At 50.3% G+C, this 17,617-nt stretch overlaps 1 protein-coding gene across 4 annotated transcripts; it reads right to left on the reverse strand.

Moving 5' to 3' along the window:
- Window positions 1–1,416: 1,416 nt before the first annotated feature.
- LDHD (lactate dehydrogenase D) lies at window positions 1,417–7,046 on the reverse strand. Of its 4 annotated transcripts, XR_238225.5 has the most exons (13): window positions 6,967–7,046; window positions 6,378–6,490; window positions 6,021–6,162; window positions 5,673–5,814; window positions 5,407–5,566; window positions 4,760–4,959; window positions 4,549–4,677; window positions 4,341–4,468; window positions 3,764–3,854; window positions 3,574–3,685; window positions 3,330–3,486; window positions 2,479–2,732; window positions 1,417–1,787 (listed from the first exon to the last, which is right to left on the reverse strand). XR_238225.5 is itself a non-coding variant. In NM_001075443.1 (12 exon segments), coding segments are annotated over 12 exon segments (1,530 nt in total). In that variant the 3' UTR covers window positions 1,830–2,648.
- Between the last annotated feature and the right edge of the window lie 10,571 nt (window positions 7,047–17,617).

Below are 17,617 nucleotides of genomic sequence, written 5' to 3' on the forward strand. Positions count from 1 at the left end.
ACCAGTGCCCACCTGGCCTGTGTCTCTGCACCAGACCGGCTCCCAGAGAGGCACTGCAGGGCCTGCAAGGGCAACTCAGGAGGGGGGCACATGCTCTGCCGGCCTCCAGCCCCCCTCGGGTGGGCTCTGACCCCACCAAGGCCCTGCAGTCATGTTCTGTCAGACGCTTGCTGAAGCACCTGCTCTGTGCATTGCAGGCTGGTGGGCAGCTGTGAGCCAAGGCCCCAGCATGTCCAGCGTTCCAGAGAAAAACTCGAGAGGAGTTTGGCTCCAAGCTGGTGGGGTGGTGACCCCGGAACCTGCAGTTGCTATGGTGGCAGGAACCTGGGCTCTAAACTGTCTGTATGAGGCTTCTCTGCCTGGCAGAACCATGTTGGGGAAAGGACTCCCATCTAAACCTCAGATGCCCCACATGTGAAGTGGGAACAAAGTCACAGCTCAGAGGCCACCGTGAGGGTCAGAGAGTCTGCCCGGAAGCCTTGGCACATGCATAGCAGGCTGTCTCATGGCTTTGTCGCCACAGAGAGCACTGTTCTATTCACAGCGCCTCCTGCTTCTGCCTGGCAACTGTGTCTCCCTGTTCTATATTTAATTCCTCCAGCAAAGGTGGCCGTGAACGTCTCCTTGCCTGACCCCTAGGCCTGCAGGCAGAGGGGACCCATGTGCCCACCTCGGTGGCTTAGACCTGGCAGCCTTGGCGGCACCCTGGGTGAGCCGGGTGAGAGGAGGGCTGGAGCCCACACCCCGGGTGCTATTCCAGGCTCCTGTGCTGGTGTTTATCCCACCCCCAGGGACTTCACTCCCACCCGGCTCACTACAGCCCTCTGCTGGTGTCCGTGGCCTCTGACTTCAGCCCGATTGCCAGCTCCTGGGCGGGGGTGGGATGGGGTTGTCCTGGCTTCCCAGATGGAACTGGTGTCTGTCATCCTCCAGCCAAACGGTTCTCCCGAGCTCTGCCTTTCTGAGGGCGGGGGGATTGGCAGGAACTGGGAGGTGGGTTCCACCCACTCCCTCTGCTAGCTCAGGACACTTGGCTGTTTAATCGCTATGTCTGACTCTTTGCGACCCCATGAACTGTACCCTGCCAGGCTTCTCTGTCCATGAGATTTTCCAGGCAGGAATACTGGAGTGGGTTGCTATTGGAGGATTGCCAAGTGGACTGCACACTTGGAGAGGGTGGCTTCCTGCGCAAAGGGCACCTCACTAAAACTAGTCATCTAGTAGTCCCAGGCGGGGCTAGAGGTAAAGAACCCGCCTACTGATGTAGGAGACATAATAACAGACTCAGGTTCAATCCCTGAGTCAGGAAAATCCCCTGGAGGAGGGCATGGCAACCCACTCCAGTATTGCCTGGAGAATCCCATAGAGAAGCCTGGCAGGTTATAGTCCATGGAGTCGCAAAGAGTCAGACGTGACTGAAGCAAGTTAGCACGCACAGTAGCCATTTAATTATGTCAAGGTTTTTAGGTCCTTATTCCTAGGAAACATGCTGAATTGTATAGGTGAATGATGTGAAAAAATTTGTAACTCAATTCCAAATGATTTCCCAACAATACACACACGAAGCAAGCCAGGTAAGAATATTCACTGTTCAATCTTCAGTGAACGGTGTATTTGTTCTTTCAACTCTCCTGCATGTTTGGAGCTTCTCCTTATAAAGAATTGTGGGGAAATGGCCATTCGCTGAGCACCTACTAGTTGCCAGGCGCTGGGGGTGGGGTGGCACACCAGGGAGGAGCCTTGGCCCTGCAGAATGCCACCCTGGAGGACTGCTGGTGGCAGGCAGCCTGCGTGGAGGGGAGGCACCAGTGAGTTCATGTGGCTGATGGTTAGTGTTCCTGTTTCCTTTATTGGGTGGTGGTGGGGGTGGGGACATGAAACTTGCCCCACACTACCCCTGTTACATCCAAGGGACAGAAATGTCACAGTAGAGCGAACTCAGGGCTCAGCCTGGTGTTAGCAGAGGAGTCTGAACAAAGCTTGTCTCAGAGGGGCTGCCTCTGCTGGGGGCTTGAACAGTTGATGGGTGATGGGGTGGAGTCAGGAAAGGAGCTCAGCGGGGTCTTAGGAGGATGGGAATGAAATGAGTTGGGGGGTGACGCTGGCTCCCTGCACCCCTTGCTCAGCCTCTTTCCTGAGGGCCAAGGCCACCAGGGAGGGAGGTGGGCCTCCACCAGAGGCTCCTGGGACCTGCAGGTGGGTGGGGGCTTGGAGATCTGTTTCCTGGGCTCCAGGCATCTGCTGGACCCTGGGAAACGGGGGGCCCAGAGCTGAGAGCTGTAAGTCCCTGCAAGGGGAGCAGACACCCCAGGCGATACCGGTGTCTGAGCTTTGTGGTGTCAGGCGCCCTCGCGTGGGCTTAGGGGGAACGACTGCCAGGATGAGGAGCTCTGGCTAGAAATTGTGACCAAGCCTGGGGCAGGCCTCGGGGTGACAGAGCCTGACGTGAGAGTCAAGAAAGCTGGTAGAGAAACATACCACACCATGGACAGTTGTGGGACCGGGAAAATCACTTCCATTTCCAGTGATTGGTAGCAGCCACTTGAAGGACATGATCAGAATGTTCTAGAGCCCAGTTTGGGGGCTCAGTGGGGGGAGTCTATGGTAAGTGAGGATGGCCATGGTTTAGTCCTCAGGTCCTGGGGTTCTCACGGGCAGAGCAACTGGGACAGGGACCTGGGTCCCCTGAAGTGACCTTCCTCCTGCAGCCTGAGCACCGTCCCCTCCTCAGGCTGCAACAGATCAAAGAGCAGGGGCTGGGTGAGGGATGAGGGCATCACGGGCCGAAGGACAGAGAATCTGGAGGAGGTGGGGTGGGCAGGCACAGGAGGCCATTCACAGGTGCAGCTTGCTCATCTCCAGACAGTTGCAAGTGGGGCTCAGGTTTATTTGGGGGTAGGGGAGGGCGCGGGATTGAGAACGTGGAGCAGAACTTCCCCTCCCCACCAGCAAAGGGCGTTCCCCTCACCAGGCAGATGGGGCTGGGCTATAGGTGCTGCATCCCCAGCTTTTGTTCTGTCCTGGGCTGTGGAGGCCGAGAAGGGGAGTGGACCTAGTCTTTGGGGTGACCCATGGTGCCTCTCCCCTGCCCCAGGCCCAGATGTGTCAGAGCAGAGAGGAAGCCGCTTCACTGGGAATGACCCCCAGCAATTTTATTGAAGCAAAGGCTCCTGAGGACAGCAAGAGAGCTGGGGAGAAGCCGGAGGCCTGTCCAAGCTTCTCTCTCCTCCACCTGGCTTCAGGTTCATTTAAAAAGACACAGGCTCCAGAACGGGAGGTGCCACTCTGGGGGGGCTTGTGGGCTAGGTGCCCAGAGCCCCTCACAGCACCTTGCCTGGGTTCATGAGGCCTTGGGGGTCCAGCGTGGCCTTGATCTGCCGCATGGTCTCCATGCCCACCGCGCCCACTTCCTCGGGCAGCAGCTGCCGCTTGCCCAGCCCGATGCCATGTTCCCCGGTGCACGTGCCGTGGAGTGCTAGTGCACGCCTGGGAGGCAACCGGAAGGGACCCTCAGTGGGAGCCCCCCTAGCCCCTGCCACCACCTTCCTGTCCTGCCTCCCGCTTCGCCCTTACCTGCCCAGCTGCTCTGCAAAGGCCTGGACCCTGAGGAGCTCCTCGGGGTCCTCAGGGTCTACCAGCAGGATGCAGTGGAAATTCCCGTCGCCCACATGCCCGACAATGGTTCCTGGGGGCCCAGAGGACAGAGCTGTGGCCCTGGCCCCGTCCCACCCTGGCCCACGCGCCCGCAGGGGGCTGGCGGAACCTGTGAGTCTCCAGGCCTCCAGGTCCTCTTTGGTCTGCACCAGGATCTCCGGCAGCCGGGAGATGGGCACACACACGTCGGTAGAATAGCCCTGGGTTGGGGCAGCTCTGTGAGCAATAACCCCCTCACCCAGCATGCCCGGGAGGTAAGGGGTCAAGGCTACAGATGGGCTCAGGGAGCTCGGCCTCTCACATGCATGTGTCCGCTCCGTCTCTAAGCCTCAGTTTCCCTTGGGGAACAAGAGAACTGGCCCACATAGGCTTCCAGGGCTCTCAGCCTGCTCCCCACCCCCGATCAGGTCCCCCATTACTGGCTACCTGGGGCCCTGTCTCCCCTTCCCATAGGCTACCATCTCCCCCTTCACCACCTCTTCCTCCAGGAAGGCTGCCTTCTGTGTTGAAAACTCCTAAGGGCACCATGCTGCCACTGCTCAGTCCCTGCACCCAGGGCCTGGCTCAAGGAAGGGCCTCCCTCCCAAGGATGTGGCAGTCTTGCCCGCCAGGGCCTTGGCTGGCCACCCTGGACGATAGGGTACCAGGCCGAGGAAAGGCTCCTACCTGCATCCCAGCCCGCTCACCTTGCAGCCCGGCCGCAGGGCCAGGCTTGCATACCAGGCGTTGTGCCGGGCTGCCCAGAGGCGGCTGCGCTCCTCTGCCTCCTTGGCCCAGGAGAAGTGGGAGCCTCCGTTATGACGGATGATCTCCTCTGTAGGAGGCGGGGGGGAGTTACACCAAGTTCTACTCTGGGGGCAGCCTGTGCCCCCTGCCCACAGCACCCCAGCACACCTGTGCGCTGCACCTGCTCTGCCAGCGCCTGCTCGGAGCCATGGAACTCGAGGAAGAGCGTGGGTGCCACGCAGCAGTTCAGCTTGCTGTGCCTGTTGCAGGCATCCATCATGACCTCATCTAGGAACTCTGGGGCCAAGGAGAGGCCAGGTGAAGTGAAGCTTGGCCTTTAAAAGGGGCCTCCCCCGGGGAGCCCACCTGGACTGCTTACCAATGCGGGCCACAGGTACTGCAGCCTGAAGGATGTGTACGGTGCTGTCCACCGCCGCCTGGACAGTGGGGAAGGCACAGGTGGCGGCCACAGTGGCCTCAGGAACAGGGTGCAGGCGCAGAGTGGCGGCTGTGATGAGGCCCAGCGTTCCCTCGGAGCCCACAAAGAGCCCGGTGAGGTTGTAGCCGGCTGCGCTCTTCCTGGGCCCGGCGACACAAGGCAGGTGAGCGTCCAGGCCACATGCCGCCAGATCTCTGGCTAGAGGCCAGCAGGGAGCAGAGCCCGAGGTCTGGGCTGACCGCCCTCGGTGTAGACTACCCCCCAGGCAGCCGCTCCCCTAGGCTCCTGCTAAGTCGCTTCAGTCCTGTCCAGCTTTCTGCGACTCCGTGGACAAGGCTCCTCTGTCCCTGGGATCCTCCAGGCCAGAACCCTGGAAGGGGCTGCCGTGCCCTCCTCTGGGGATCTTCCCCGCCCAGGGATGGAACCTGCGGCTCCCGGGGCTCCTGCCTCGCAGGGATTCTCTGAGCTTGAGCCGCCAGGGGAAGCCCTGCAGTTCCCCGGCACAACCCCCACCACTGGACTACCAGCTTGGGCCCGCAGGACAGTCTCCGGTCTCCCGGGGGCCGCGGCCGAGAGAGGGCGCTCACCGGAAGCGCCGGCCGGGGCCTGCGGTGTGCAGCCGCTGCCCGCTGGGCAGCACCACCTCCAGGTTCAGCACGTTGTCGCGCATGGTGCCGTAGCGCACAGAGTTGGTGCCCGAGGCTCCAGTGGCCGCCATGCCACAGAGAGAGGCGTCTGCACCTGGGTCTGGAGGGCAGAGGGCAGCTTGGTGCCCGCAGAGGGGTCCCACCGAGCCTCAGAAACACCCCGCCCCCAGAGAGCCCGCCAGGCCCGGGGAAATGCCCCAGCCTACCCACAGGGAACCAGAGGCCGCTGTCCCGCAGGTGAGTGTTGAGAGCTTTGCGGGTGACGCCGGGTTCTACCATCACAGAGAAGTCTTCGGGATTCAGCTCCAAGATTCGGTCCATACGGGTCAGGTTGATACAGACGCCACCCTGGCGGGAGGCATGCAAAGAATGGCTGCCCTAGGTCTTCCTCCAGGAGGACCTCAGCTCATGGCCAACCTCCCAGCAGGCGGACCAGAGCTCCAGGATGGCTGGTAAGGGGCGCCGATCGTGAGCGTGGTGGAGGAGGCCGCCGCCCATGTGACAAGTGTGACGGGAGAGCCTGGCCCGAGGAGGAGGCTATCCGCAGCTCATACCTGGACCGCGCAGACTCCACCCTCCAGCCCGGTGCCTGTGCCGAAGGGGATGATGGGCACGCCTTGGCCATAGCACAGGGCTGCCAGCCGGCTGACCTGCTCCACATTCTGGGGCCACACCACAGCGTCCGGAGGTTGGCACCTGCAACCAGACCCTCAGCAGTGTAGGGGTGTGTGGTACCTTCAGGTCCTACTCATGTTTGTAGGTATTGCAGGGCCTGAGGCTGCGCAGTGGGTAGAGAACACCCTTCTGGGGGCACAAAGGAGAGGTGGAGAATGCCAGAGCGCCCAAAAGGGTGCCGAAGACATCCCAGGACCCTCACTCCCCAGGGGTTCTGATGTGGAGGGGGTACCCACCTGTGCATGGACTCATCATGCCCGTGCTGCTCTCGGACCACAGCCGCGGTAGACACGTGGGGGCTCCCCACAACTGCCTTCAGAGCCTCCACAAAGCCCGCGCTGAGTCTGCCCTGCAGGGGAGAAACGCACGTTGGCAGGGTCACTCAAAGATATCTGGGGCCACCTGTCTGGTGGGAGGGGAGGGGTGGGGCTTCCACTGCCTGTGAACAGAGGCACCCACAGCCCTGCCCCACGTTGGCAGGGGCCTCCTAGGGCTCTTGGAGCCCTTCTTGGGTATTTCTTCCCATTTTACTGACGGGGAAAAGAGGCCATCGAATCCATGACAGGACCTGGCCTAGAACCAGCTTCCTGCCTCCCATGCATTCTTTCAAAAATGTGTGTGTGTTCCGGAGCCCCAAAGGGGCACTCTGGAGTTGAAACCCCCCAGCCCCCCTCATGGTAGACACAGGGGCTTCAGCCGCCCTCACTAAACACCCACATCTGACATGGGGTGAGCCCAGCGATCCTCCCCAGGAGATCTCCTGATGCTGGGGCAGCATGGAGCCAGGCCCCCCACCCTCTAAGGGGCTCCTCCCCTCCTACCCACCTGCGTCCCCCTGGAGCAGTAGCCCCTCCAGGAGAACAGTCCCCAGCTTGCAGGCCGGAGCAGGATGGCCATAGCTGTGCAGTTGCCAGTTACCACCCCGGGCTATTGGTTGTGCTGGGGGCGGGGCTGCTTAAGGTGGTGCAGCCTTAAGGTGGCCCTGCCAGACCCTGCTTAGTCAGTACTTCTTGAAGGAGAGGTGAGGTTTACTGAACCAAAGGGAGAAGGAACAGCAGCCACTACCTAATTTAAGATTATGCAATGACTTCTTGTGGTCCGAGTACCCAGGGCTCCAGCCAGGCTCAGGGGCTTGGCAAATACCCTTGAGCTTTCTCATCCCACAAGACCCAGCTCCAGTGTCACGGAGTAAGCCTTGATGGGGATCTGAGACGGAAAGCGCAGGGAGGCTCTTGGGGGATGGGGTGGGCTATTGCAGTAAGGCAAGCCAGGAAGACATCCTGGAAGAGGAGTGCTAAGGATGAACAGCAATTTACCAGGTAAGTGAAGGAAAAGACAGTTGCATCCCTTTGTCTCCACTCTCCTACTGGGCATATCCCAGGATCTTGGGGAGTGACGTGGCTGCTGCTCTTGAAGGTATTCCAAGCTTGGTTTTCCTTCTACAGAAACTGAAAAAAAACGTGCTGTAACATTACTGAGATAAAGCTATTCTTGTCTTTGTTTTCCTTCCCAGTCAAACCAGGAATACAAACTCCTACTTGGGTCTTTCTCCCCAACCACATTTGAAATGAATCCATGTGTCCACTTTCAATGTGTTGCTTAACTGGCTTATCTGAAAAGTTGTCTCTTTGTAACTTCCCTGGTGATCCAGTGGTTAAGACTCAACGTTTCCAGTGCAGAGGATGCAGGTTCAACCCCTGGTCAGGGAACTAAGATCCCACATGTCACACTGCCAAAAATTTTAAAAAGAAAAATCAAAAAAAGTCTCTTTTACAGTTGGTTAGTTCAAATCAAGATCTAGGGAAAGCCCTCACAGAGCAACTGGTTATTGTGTCTCATAAGCCTCTCTTAATCTACAACAGTTTCCCTCTCCCCCAATTTTCCCGTGCCATTTACTTGTTAAAGAAACTAGGGCGTTTGTTCTGTAGAATTTTCCACGTTTGGTTTTTGGATGATTGCATTCTTGTGGGGTCGCTTAATATATTTCTTTAGCCTCTGTACTCTGATAACTTATATGGTGGATACCTGACATTACACGTTTTTCATAGCCTATAAAACTTCACAACACCAAGAGTGAACCGTAGTGGAGGCAGATTTCTAAAAGATCATTTAGGAGGTTGGCAGATCCCAGGCAAGAATGAAGACTGTGACAAGAGAATCTATCTTTCTAAATGTATAAAGCGACCTCTCTGCAGAGGGTGGAGGAAACAGGTGCTGATTTACATGAATGGAGTTTTCAGTTAGACTAAAGGCAAAAGGAGTTGCCCATAAGCACTGTCCACGAGTCGGTCAAGTTGTTTCCCACAGGGAGACAAGTTAATACTTCTGAATTGGCTTTACGTGTAACTGGATTGATTGACTAAATTAATAAGTAGGGAAAACAGATAAGTCTCCTGTGCAGAAGAATTGTAAATAAATTATGTGGAACTTTCCCCCTAAAGGGCGGAAGCATAACTTCGCACTTCCTAATTGTGGGCTGCTCCTAGGGACTTCCTTCCGCAGTGACAGTATGGAAAGGGGGAAAGGAGAAGGGTCACGTTATAGTGGAGAGGGCTGGCAAGTGCTACTCCAGTCCGATGATCAAAATCAACACCAGCAGTCAAATCCTGTTGACGGTGCCTGTCCTGTGTTGAATAGAATCCTCTCAAAATTCACGTCCTTCCCAGGACCTCAGAGCGGACTATATTTGAAAAGTGGGTTGTCGCAGATATAATCACTTAAGATGGTGTCCTACTGAGTAGGGTTGGCCTTTAGTCCGGTGTGACTGGTGTCCTTATAAGAAGGGGAGAAGAGACACTGAGACGAGAGGAGGATGTCACGTGACCATGGAGGCAGCAGAGAAGGGGCTGCATCTGGCATCTCGGAAGCTGGGAAGAAGCAACGAAGGATTCCTCACTGTCGGTTTCAGATGCTACATGGTCTTGCCAACAATTTGATTTCAGAATCAAGAACTCTGAAAGGACAAGTCTGTGTTGTTTTCAGTCACTCACTTTGTGATACTTTTTTTATCTTATAACAGCCTGAGGAAGCTAATATACTGCCCTTGATAGGATAGGATAAAAATGGTTCTTTTTACCTCTAATGCCTTCCTCCCCAAAACCCATAACCCCAGTCTAACCATGACAGAAACATCAGACACTCACCAATAGGGGAATATCAGAATGCCTGACAGTACTCAAAGCCGTCAAAGTAATCAAAAACAAGTAAAGTCTGAAAAAGCCACAACCAAGGGAGGCCATCTTAGTTCATTCGATTTCGTTGCTAAAGTCCATTGCTCAGTAACCCATTAACAGCAACATTTATTGGCTTACATAATATTTAATTCTCACAGTTCCGGAAGCTGGGGTGTCATGGTCAAGGCATGGGCAGATCTAGTGTCTGATAAGAACCACTTCCTGGATCAGACAGCTGTCTTCTTGATGAGTCCTTGCATAGTGGAAGGGGCAAGGGAGCTTTCTAGACTAAGCACACTTATGATGGATTCACCCTCCCAACGTAATCATCCCCGCAAAGACCCTACCTTTAAGTACCATTGCATTGGGGGTTAGTTTTCAACCTATAAATTTTGTGGAGACACAAACATTCAGTCTGTAGCAAAGCCTAAGGAGACGTGAAGGCTAAATGTAGCCTCCTGGATGGAATCTGGTAACAGAAAAAGTAGTCAGTAAAATTAAGGAAGTCTGAAAAACTATGGCTTTTAGTTAATAATATACTATTATTGATTCATTGGGCTTCCCAGGTGGTCCTTGGTAAAAAACCTGCCTGCCATTGCAGGAGACATAAGACATTTGGGTTTGAACCCTGAATCAGGAAGATCCCCTGGAGGAGGGCATGGCAACCCACTCCGTATTCTTGGAGAATCCCATGGACAGAGGAGCCTGGAGGGCTGTAGCCCATTAGGGTCGCAAAGAGTCAAACATGACTGAAGCAACTTAGCACTCACATGCATTGGTTCATTAATTACAGCAAATGAACCATACTAATTAATGTAAGATGTTAATAATAGAGGAAAACTGTGCACTCTTGTTGGGGGGGAGATATGGAGCTCTGCTATCTGCTCAATATTTGGTAAATATAAAACTTTTCTGAAAAAATTGTCAATAAAAACACAAATAGAAAAGGGGATTCATGAGGGGGGATTGGACCCTAGTAATTAAACATACCATAAAACACAATGATAACAAGTGTGATATTGTTGCATGAATAGACAGAAAGACCAGTGGAACAGAAATAGAAAGTTCAGAAGTATAACCAATTACAAATATTTTATGTTTGACAAAGGTGGCACCTAAAGTCAGTGTAGCAAAGATGAACTTATTAACACATGGTATCAGGGAGAAAAATAAAGTTGAATCCATATCCAATCTAAATACCAAAGAGATAAAATATTTAAATGTAAATAAGTGACATCATGAAAGTATTAGAAGAAAATGGTGTTATTTATTTACTTATTTTTGGCCGGGCTGGGTCTTCGTTGCTGCTCCAGGGCTTTCTCTAGGTGCAGAGAGTGGGAGCTACTATCCGGGTGCGGTGTTCGGGCTTCTTGCTGCAGGGGCTTCTGTTGCGGAGCTAGGGTGCTAGGGTGCGAAGGTGCAGTGGTTGCGGTGCGTGGGCTTAGTTGCTCCCCAGCACGTGGGATCTTCCTGGGCCAGGGATCTAACCGGTGTCCCTGCATGGCAAGGGGGATTCCTACTACTGGGCCACCAGGGAAGCCCGAAATGGCATCTTTTAAATGTGTTAATCCCGTAGGTTACTAATTACAGGTTTAAAATTTCTGTTATGCAAAATGAATGAATTCTAGAAATCTACTGTACCACACTGTGCTCATGCAAAACACTACTGCACAGTATACTTAAAAAATCTGCTAAGGAGATACATCTCATCTTGAGTGTCCTACATTAAAAAAAATTAATTTATTTGGCTGCACTGGGGCTTAGTTGCGGCACCCACCTTTGTTGCGGCACAAAGTTTCTTTTCTAGCGGCAGCATGTGAACTCTTAGCTGTGGCATGTGGGATCTAGTTCCTCGACCACGTCCCCTGCATTGGGAGCTCCAAGTCTTAGCCACTGGACCACCAGGGGAGTCCCAAGTGTTCTTACACTTAAAACAATATTTTAATTAAAAAATGTTAAAGATCTAGCCGATAAGGAAAATGATGCAAGAACCATTTTTTAAAATTAATTTATTTTTTATTGAAGGATAATTGCTTTACAGAATTTTGCTGTTTTCTGTCAAACCTCAACATGAATCAGCCATAGGTATACTTATATCCCCTAAGAAACACTTTTTAAACTAAAGAAGAAGCATTGCTGACACTTCATTGTCACATTTAGAACCAGAAATGTTTGCTTGACAGCAGTGTGTTGAGAAAGTATGTCTTAACGGTTATCTGATTTGTGTCAGTACACTTTAATTTCAAAAAGTACTTTTGTTGCTCTGTTTACTACCCCCACTGAATCAGTTAGCTGTTGCTATAGTATAAGAAACACCTAAAACTCCATGGCATAAAACAATAAACATGTATTCCTTTTTTTGATCCCAGGGTATCAGCGTGACATGGGAAGGGGCTGGAGACTAAGGTCAGCTATGTAGGCAGTCAGACATGCCCATATGATCAACCAACCTCCAGTAAAGACCCTGGATACCAAGGTTCAGCTGAGCTTAGGGTTAGCTGTACCCCGCGTATGATGTCACACACCATTGCTAGGAGGATCAAGTGCTGTGTGCATGACACCGCTGAGAGAGGACAGCTGGAATCTTGTGCCTCGTGTCTTCTGGACCTTGGCCTTTGTGCCGTTTCCGTTTCTGATTTTAATCTGTATCCTTTCACTGCAGTAAAATGTAGCCATGAGTATAACAGCTTGCTGAGTTCTGAGTCCTTCTAAGGAAAAATTGAACCTGAACATGGCCTGGGGGAGCCCCTAAAACAGTCATGTTATCATTTTGAAGCCATAAACAGCTTATCTTTGTCAGAATTAAAACTTGTTGGCTTCTCCAGGCTTTTTCCATTTGTGAACAGGTATTTGGACCAATGGAGTCCTGATCTGTTCTGTTAATATTTATGGATCTGCTCTTAAAATAGAGGAAGCTTTGATTCAGTTGCTTATTTTGTAATAATACTTTGTCCAATGGGGGAAGGAGAGGGTGGGATGAAGTAACACTGAAATATATACATTACCATGTGTGAAACAGAGAGCTAATGGGAAGTTGCTGTGCAGTGCAGGGAGCTCAGCCTGGTGCTCAGTGACAACCTAGAGGGGTGGAATGGAGTGGGAGGTGGGAAGGAGATACAAGAAGGAGGGGACGTGTATACCTGTGGCTGAACGGTGCTGATGTATGGCAGAAACCAACACAACACTGTAAAGCAATTATCCTCCAATTAAAAATAAATATATTATAAAAAAAAGACTAAGGCAAATAGAAGAAATAAAACAAGTTCAGAATATTTGCTTTTTAAAAGAATAATAGTGTCCAATAATATTCAAGCCTATGTCTTTCTGACTTATATGCAGTTATCTCTAAATTCTCTATAAAAACCAATGTACCCAAAATTAAACCTGATTCAGAATGACTATGATTTTTTTCCCCTAAGGTGGGATAAATAGGATATTCTTTTTTAAAATTTGTTTGATTATTTACTTACTTTGGCTGATTCCTGTCTTGGTTGCAGCACTTGGGATCGTCGTTCCATCATCTGGGACCTCCTAGATGTAGTACACACATCCTAGATGTGAGGCGCAGGCTTAGTTGCTCTGCGGCGTGTGGGATATTAGATTCTGAGTTCTCTGAGCAGGGATCCAACCCTGGTCCTCTGCATTGCAAGGCAGATTCTTTACCACTGGGCCACCAGGGAAATCTTTTTTTCTTCTATTTTTAGTGTAGTCTTTAGGTGCCTCTTCACAAAGTGGAGATAGAGCGAGGAAATAGCTGGAGTTCTTTGCAATCCCAAGAACTGGCCAGCCCGAGAGAAGGGCCAGAGGAGCAGCTACCTACCCTGGTATGTTGCGGAGGCACTGCTGGCCCATTGAGGTGGGCAGCCCTGAAAAGTCAGGTGATGCTGGAAGCTGCCCACTCCAGCAGGATGCACGATGCACAGGTAGCTGTTGGTGCACTCAGGTGGACAGACGTGCACGATACCGGCCGTAGCTGGGTTTCAAGTGTCCTTACTTCCTGCTCCGGTCATTCATTCCTTCCTCATCTACAGCAAGCACAGTGCTGGAAAGGCCGTGACAAATGAGACAGACAGTCCTCGTATGCACAGAGGATCCCTGGATCTCAGCCACTGACCTTGTAAGACCCCTTCGTTCATTGAGGATAAAGATGGCCTTGTCAAGCACTCAAGTAAGATAAAAATTTTTTTGAGGCTCAGGTTAGTTCCATTCCCCAGAGTTCATTTATGTTAAAAACAAAGGAAAGAAACTCCCCTGGTGGTCCAGTGGTTAAGAACCCACCTTGCGATCCCTAGTTAGGGAACTAAGACCCCACGTGCATGCGCGTGTGTGCTGTCGTGTCTGACTCTACAACCCTGTGAACTGCAGCCCGCCAGGCTCCTCTGGGGATTCTCCGGGCAAGAAGAGTGGAGTGGGTTGCCATTTCCTCCTCCAGGGGATCTTCCCTACTCAGGGATTGAACCAGCGTGTCCTGCGTCTCCTGCATTGGCAGGTGGATTCTTTTACCACTGAGCCGCCTGAGAAACTCCTTGCTGCAGAGCAACTAAGCCTGTTGCTACAACTACTGAGGCCGGACGCCACAGCTAGAGGGTCGGTACCTCCAACAAAAGATCCCCCATAACGGAACAAAGATCCCACGTGCTGCAACGAAAACCTGATGCAACCAAATAATTTTTTAAAAAATAAAGGAAAAGATAGCATAATATATTCACTTTGCTACAAATTAGAAGAATTTTTGCAGGGCCCCTACTTTGCAGTTTTGCCTTGAAAAAAGTAAATTGAAGATCACTTCTCAGAGCCCTAAACAAGGAGGGAAAAGCTTGTGATTAGATATCATTCCTTTTCCATCATCTCAGCTATAAAAAAGAGGGAGGCTGGTCAACTGGCTGGGAGAAATTGGGGACCAGATGGAGTGGTGTTGTCAGACACTGGAAATAATACAAGGAAGGAATATCCATCGGTAGGGGTCTGATTATGGAGTCTTAGAGTTATGATTATAGGAATTATGGAGTCTAAGAGAGTCTTGGCTCAAACCTAACCTGCTGAGTAAAGCCTTCACTAGCCATTCTGCTCAAAAACACACCCCTCCACAAGCTCCTGATACAACTTTTGTGGGGGGCGTGCCAAGTGGTGTGTAGAATCTTAGCTCCCTGACCAGGGATCAAACCCTTGCCCCTGCAGTGGAATTGCAGATCCTAAGCACTGGCCCACCAGGGAAGTCCCTGATATGACCTTCTTAGCAGTAAACGCCATCTGACACGCTCTGTTTTACTTGTTTATTGCCTGTCTCCCCAAGTAGAATGGAAGCTCACAAGGAGAGGGCTCTGGGTCACTCAGAGCAGTGTCCATGCACAGTGCCTGCCGCCAGCAGGTGCTTGATAAACGATGGCAGGAATGCTGAATAAAGGAGTAGAAAACAAAGACACTTGGAGGAAAAATTAAACTTATTCAGAAAAAGAATTGTTTCAAGACCTGGAAAGGAGTAAGGAATCACTGGTAATATTTGGCTAAAATTTCTTATTAAACCTTGACCTCAGGTTCAAAGTTCAGATGAAGGAAGAGAAAATTGACAATTAAAATATAAGGTGATCAAGACAGTCCAGACCATGTGGAAGTTCTTCAGATTAGACAATCCAGTGTTTTTAGCATATAAGTAACAAAGGGGAAAAAAAGGTTTGGAGGAAGGACCTATGTATTAAAAGACAATAATCCTGGGCCATGGATTCATTTGGATTTTTTAAAAAATATTTATTTATTTGGCTGTGCCAGGTCTTAGAGTGCACAGGATCTTTAGTTTTGGCATGCACACTCTCAGTTGCATCACGTGGGATCTAGTTCCCTGATTGGGGATCAAACCTGGGCCCACTGCATTGGGAGTTAGGAGTCTTAGCCACTGGACCAGGGAAGTCCCCGACTGGATCTTGAGTTTGAAAAATTTGAAGAAATGTATGATGCTCATGGAAACAAGTTGGAAATGTGAACACCAACTGGATATTTGAATAGTATTTAGGAAATACTGTGAAATTTTTAGGTGTGATAATAGTGCACAGTGACTGTGCATTAAGTATGACCCACAGACCCCTGAGGTCTCCAAGACCCTTGCTAGGGTCCAGGAGGTCAAGGTCACTTTTGAAAAATTACATGCTGGGGAGTCTCCTGGGGGTTCCAGACAGTGGCACCAAACTGCACTGGCAGTCACTGCCTTCTTTTAGTGTTTTCGGGCCATGCTGAGGCATGCAGGGTCACAGTTCCCAGACCAGGGGTGGAACCCATGCCCCGTGCAGTAGAAGCACAGAGTCCTAACCACCAGACCACGAGGGAAGTTCCTGGTGGTCCCTGCTGTCTGCACTCTCACACAATTACAGGAAAGAAGCGCCAGTTTCACTAAAGAATGACTTCAGTGGAGCAGTAAGAATGATTAATTGTGCTTGTCTCAACCTTTCAGCGCTCGCCTTTTCAATATTCTGTCCGATGAAACAGGAAGTACATACAGAGTATAATACTTGTGCTGCACACAGAGATGCAATGTTGTCTCCAGGAAAACCACTTGTGCTCTTGTTTGAGTCATGAGTTGAACTAGCTGCTTTTCTCATGAAATATTTTTACTTGAATGGCTTACAGTCAATCGAAGGCTGGGTGTTTGGCAGACATTTTCTCAAAAATGAATGAAGTGAGCTGTCATTTCAAGAAAAACAAGTGACTACAAGTTGTTCCTCAATGGTAAAATTATCTTTCAAGTGAAAATTTGAATGTTGGCAAAAACCTGATTCTGCTTCCCAAAACTTACGAAAGCTTTTCTGTTGAGACCAGTGGTGATATTATTATGGTCATTTGATACTATGCAGTAAAATGTATCAACATTTTAAAGATCTTTAGGACTCAGTAAGCCAGTATTTTTCAAGTGACCAGGGTATGATATGACAAAATCATGGATTTGAGATAAAGGATCCATTCAAAGTGCAAGAAAGACCAATGAATCTTAATGTAACAGAGTATACAAGTTGTTTGATAAAATTGGATGATCTAGGATCCGTGCCCCATGGGAATGTCATTTGATCAAATGAACAAAAATAAATTTTTTTTGCCAGTATCTAGGAACAAACCCATAGACAGAGGAGCAGAGGAGCCTGGTGGGCTCTGGTCCACAGGGTCACCAAAGAGTAGGACACGACTGAAGCGACTCAGCGCGCATGCAGGCAGGAACAAACCACACTTTATTTATGTGCTTTGGAATATTTGCTCCACTCTCAACAGTCACTATCGTAACAAAGTCTTTTTGCATCCGATAACAGCGCCGTCCAAGCATGTAGTTACTGCGAGGTGCCGATGCTTGTTGGAAAGGAAGTTGATGCTCCAACATGCTGGGAAGATGCAACAGCCACTGGGACACGGTGGGTAGTTGACTGAGAAAGTGTGAAACCTTAGTGGAAGGTCAAAAAAATTAAAGGCAACATTTAAATTAAAATTTGCAATATGTTTTTTTTTTAATCCTCCACACTTTCCCTTTATTCCTAAGAGGAAATTAATAAAGAATAATGTGCAAGGTCTTCAGAAACAACCCCACACACAGTACTCTACGTTGTTGCATAAGGCAGTCGGGAATTTAACTCATGTGTGTGGAATTTAACTCATTGGGGGAAGAGTGTGTATTTATTCTTTTTATACATTTAAGTAGTCTTTTTAAAATATGTATAATTTTTTACAAAAATAGGCTCACACTCTACATAATCTGTGTGATCTGCAGTTTTCATTTCTGAATGCATTAGACACCTCCCCCATGGAGTTAGCATATGTGTGTGTGCTCAATTGCTCAGCCCTGTCCAACTCTTTGCAACCCCATAGACTGTAGACTGCCAGACTCCTCTGTCAATATGACTTCCCAGGCAAGAATACTGGAGTAGGCTGCCATTTCCTTCTCCAGCGGATCTTCCCGACCCAGAGATTGAACCCAAGTTTCCTGCATTGGCAGGTGGATTCTTTACCACTGAGCTACCAGAGAAGCCGAATGGAGTTAGTATGCATTATCATTTTCAATGTCTCCCCAAATTCCATTTACATATTATGATTATTTTAATTACATCTACTGAAAGATTTTTAGATTTTTCCAGTGTTTCGTAGCAGATATAGGCTGCGATGTGAGAACATTCATGTATATACATCGTAGTACAAGATTAAAATCTATAATTTAAAATTTTTAACTTTTGATACAATAAGGCCTTCAGAAAGATTTTATGTATTATAGTCCTACCAGAATTGCATAAAAATTTTTTTTCGGGGCTTCCCTGGTGGTCCAGTGGTTAAGAATC

Source organism: Bos taurus, chromosome 18 (genome assembly GCF_002263795.3).
Source record: "Bos taurus isolate L1 Dominette 01449 registration number 42190680 breed Hereford chromosome 18, ARS-UCD2.0, whole genome shotgun sequence".
Lineage (NCBI taxonomy): Eukaryota > Metazoa > Chordata > Mammalia > Artiodactyla > Bovidae > Bos > Bos taurus.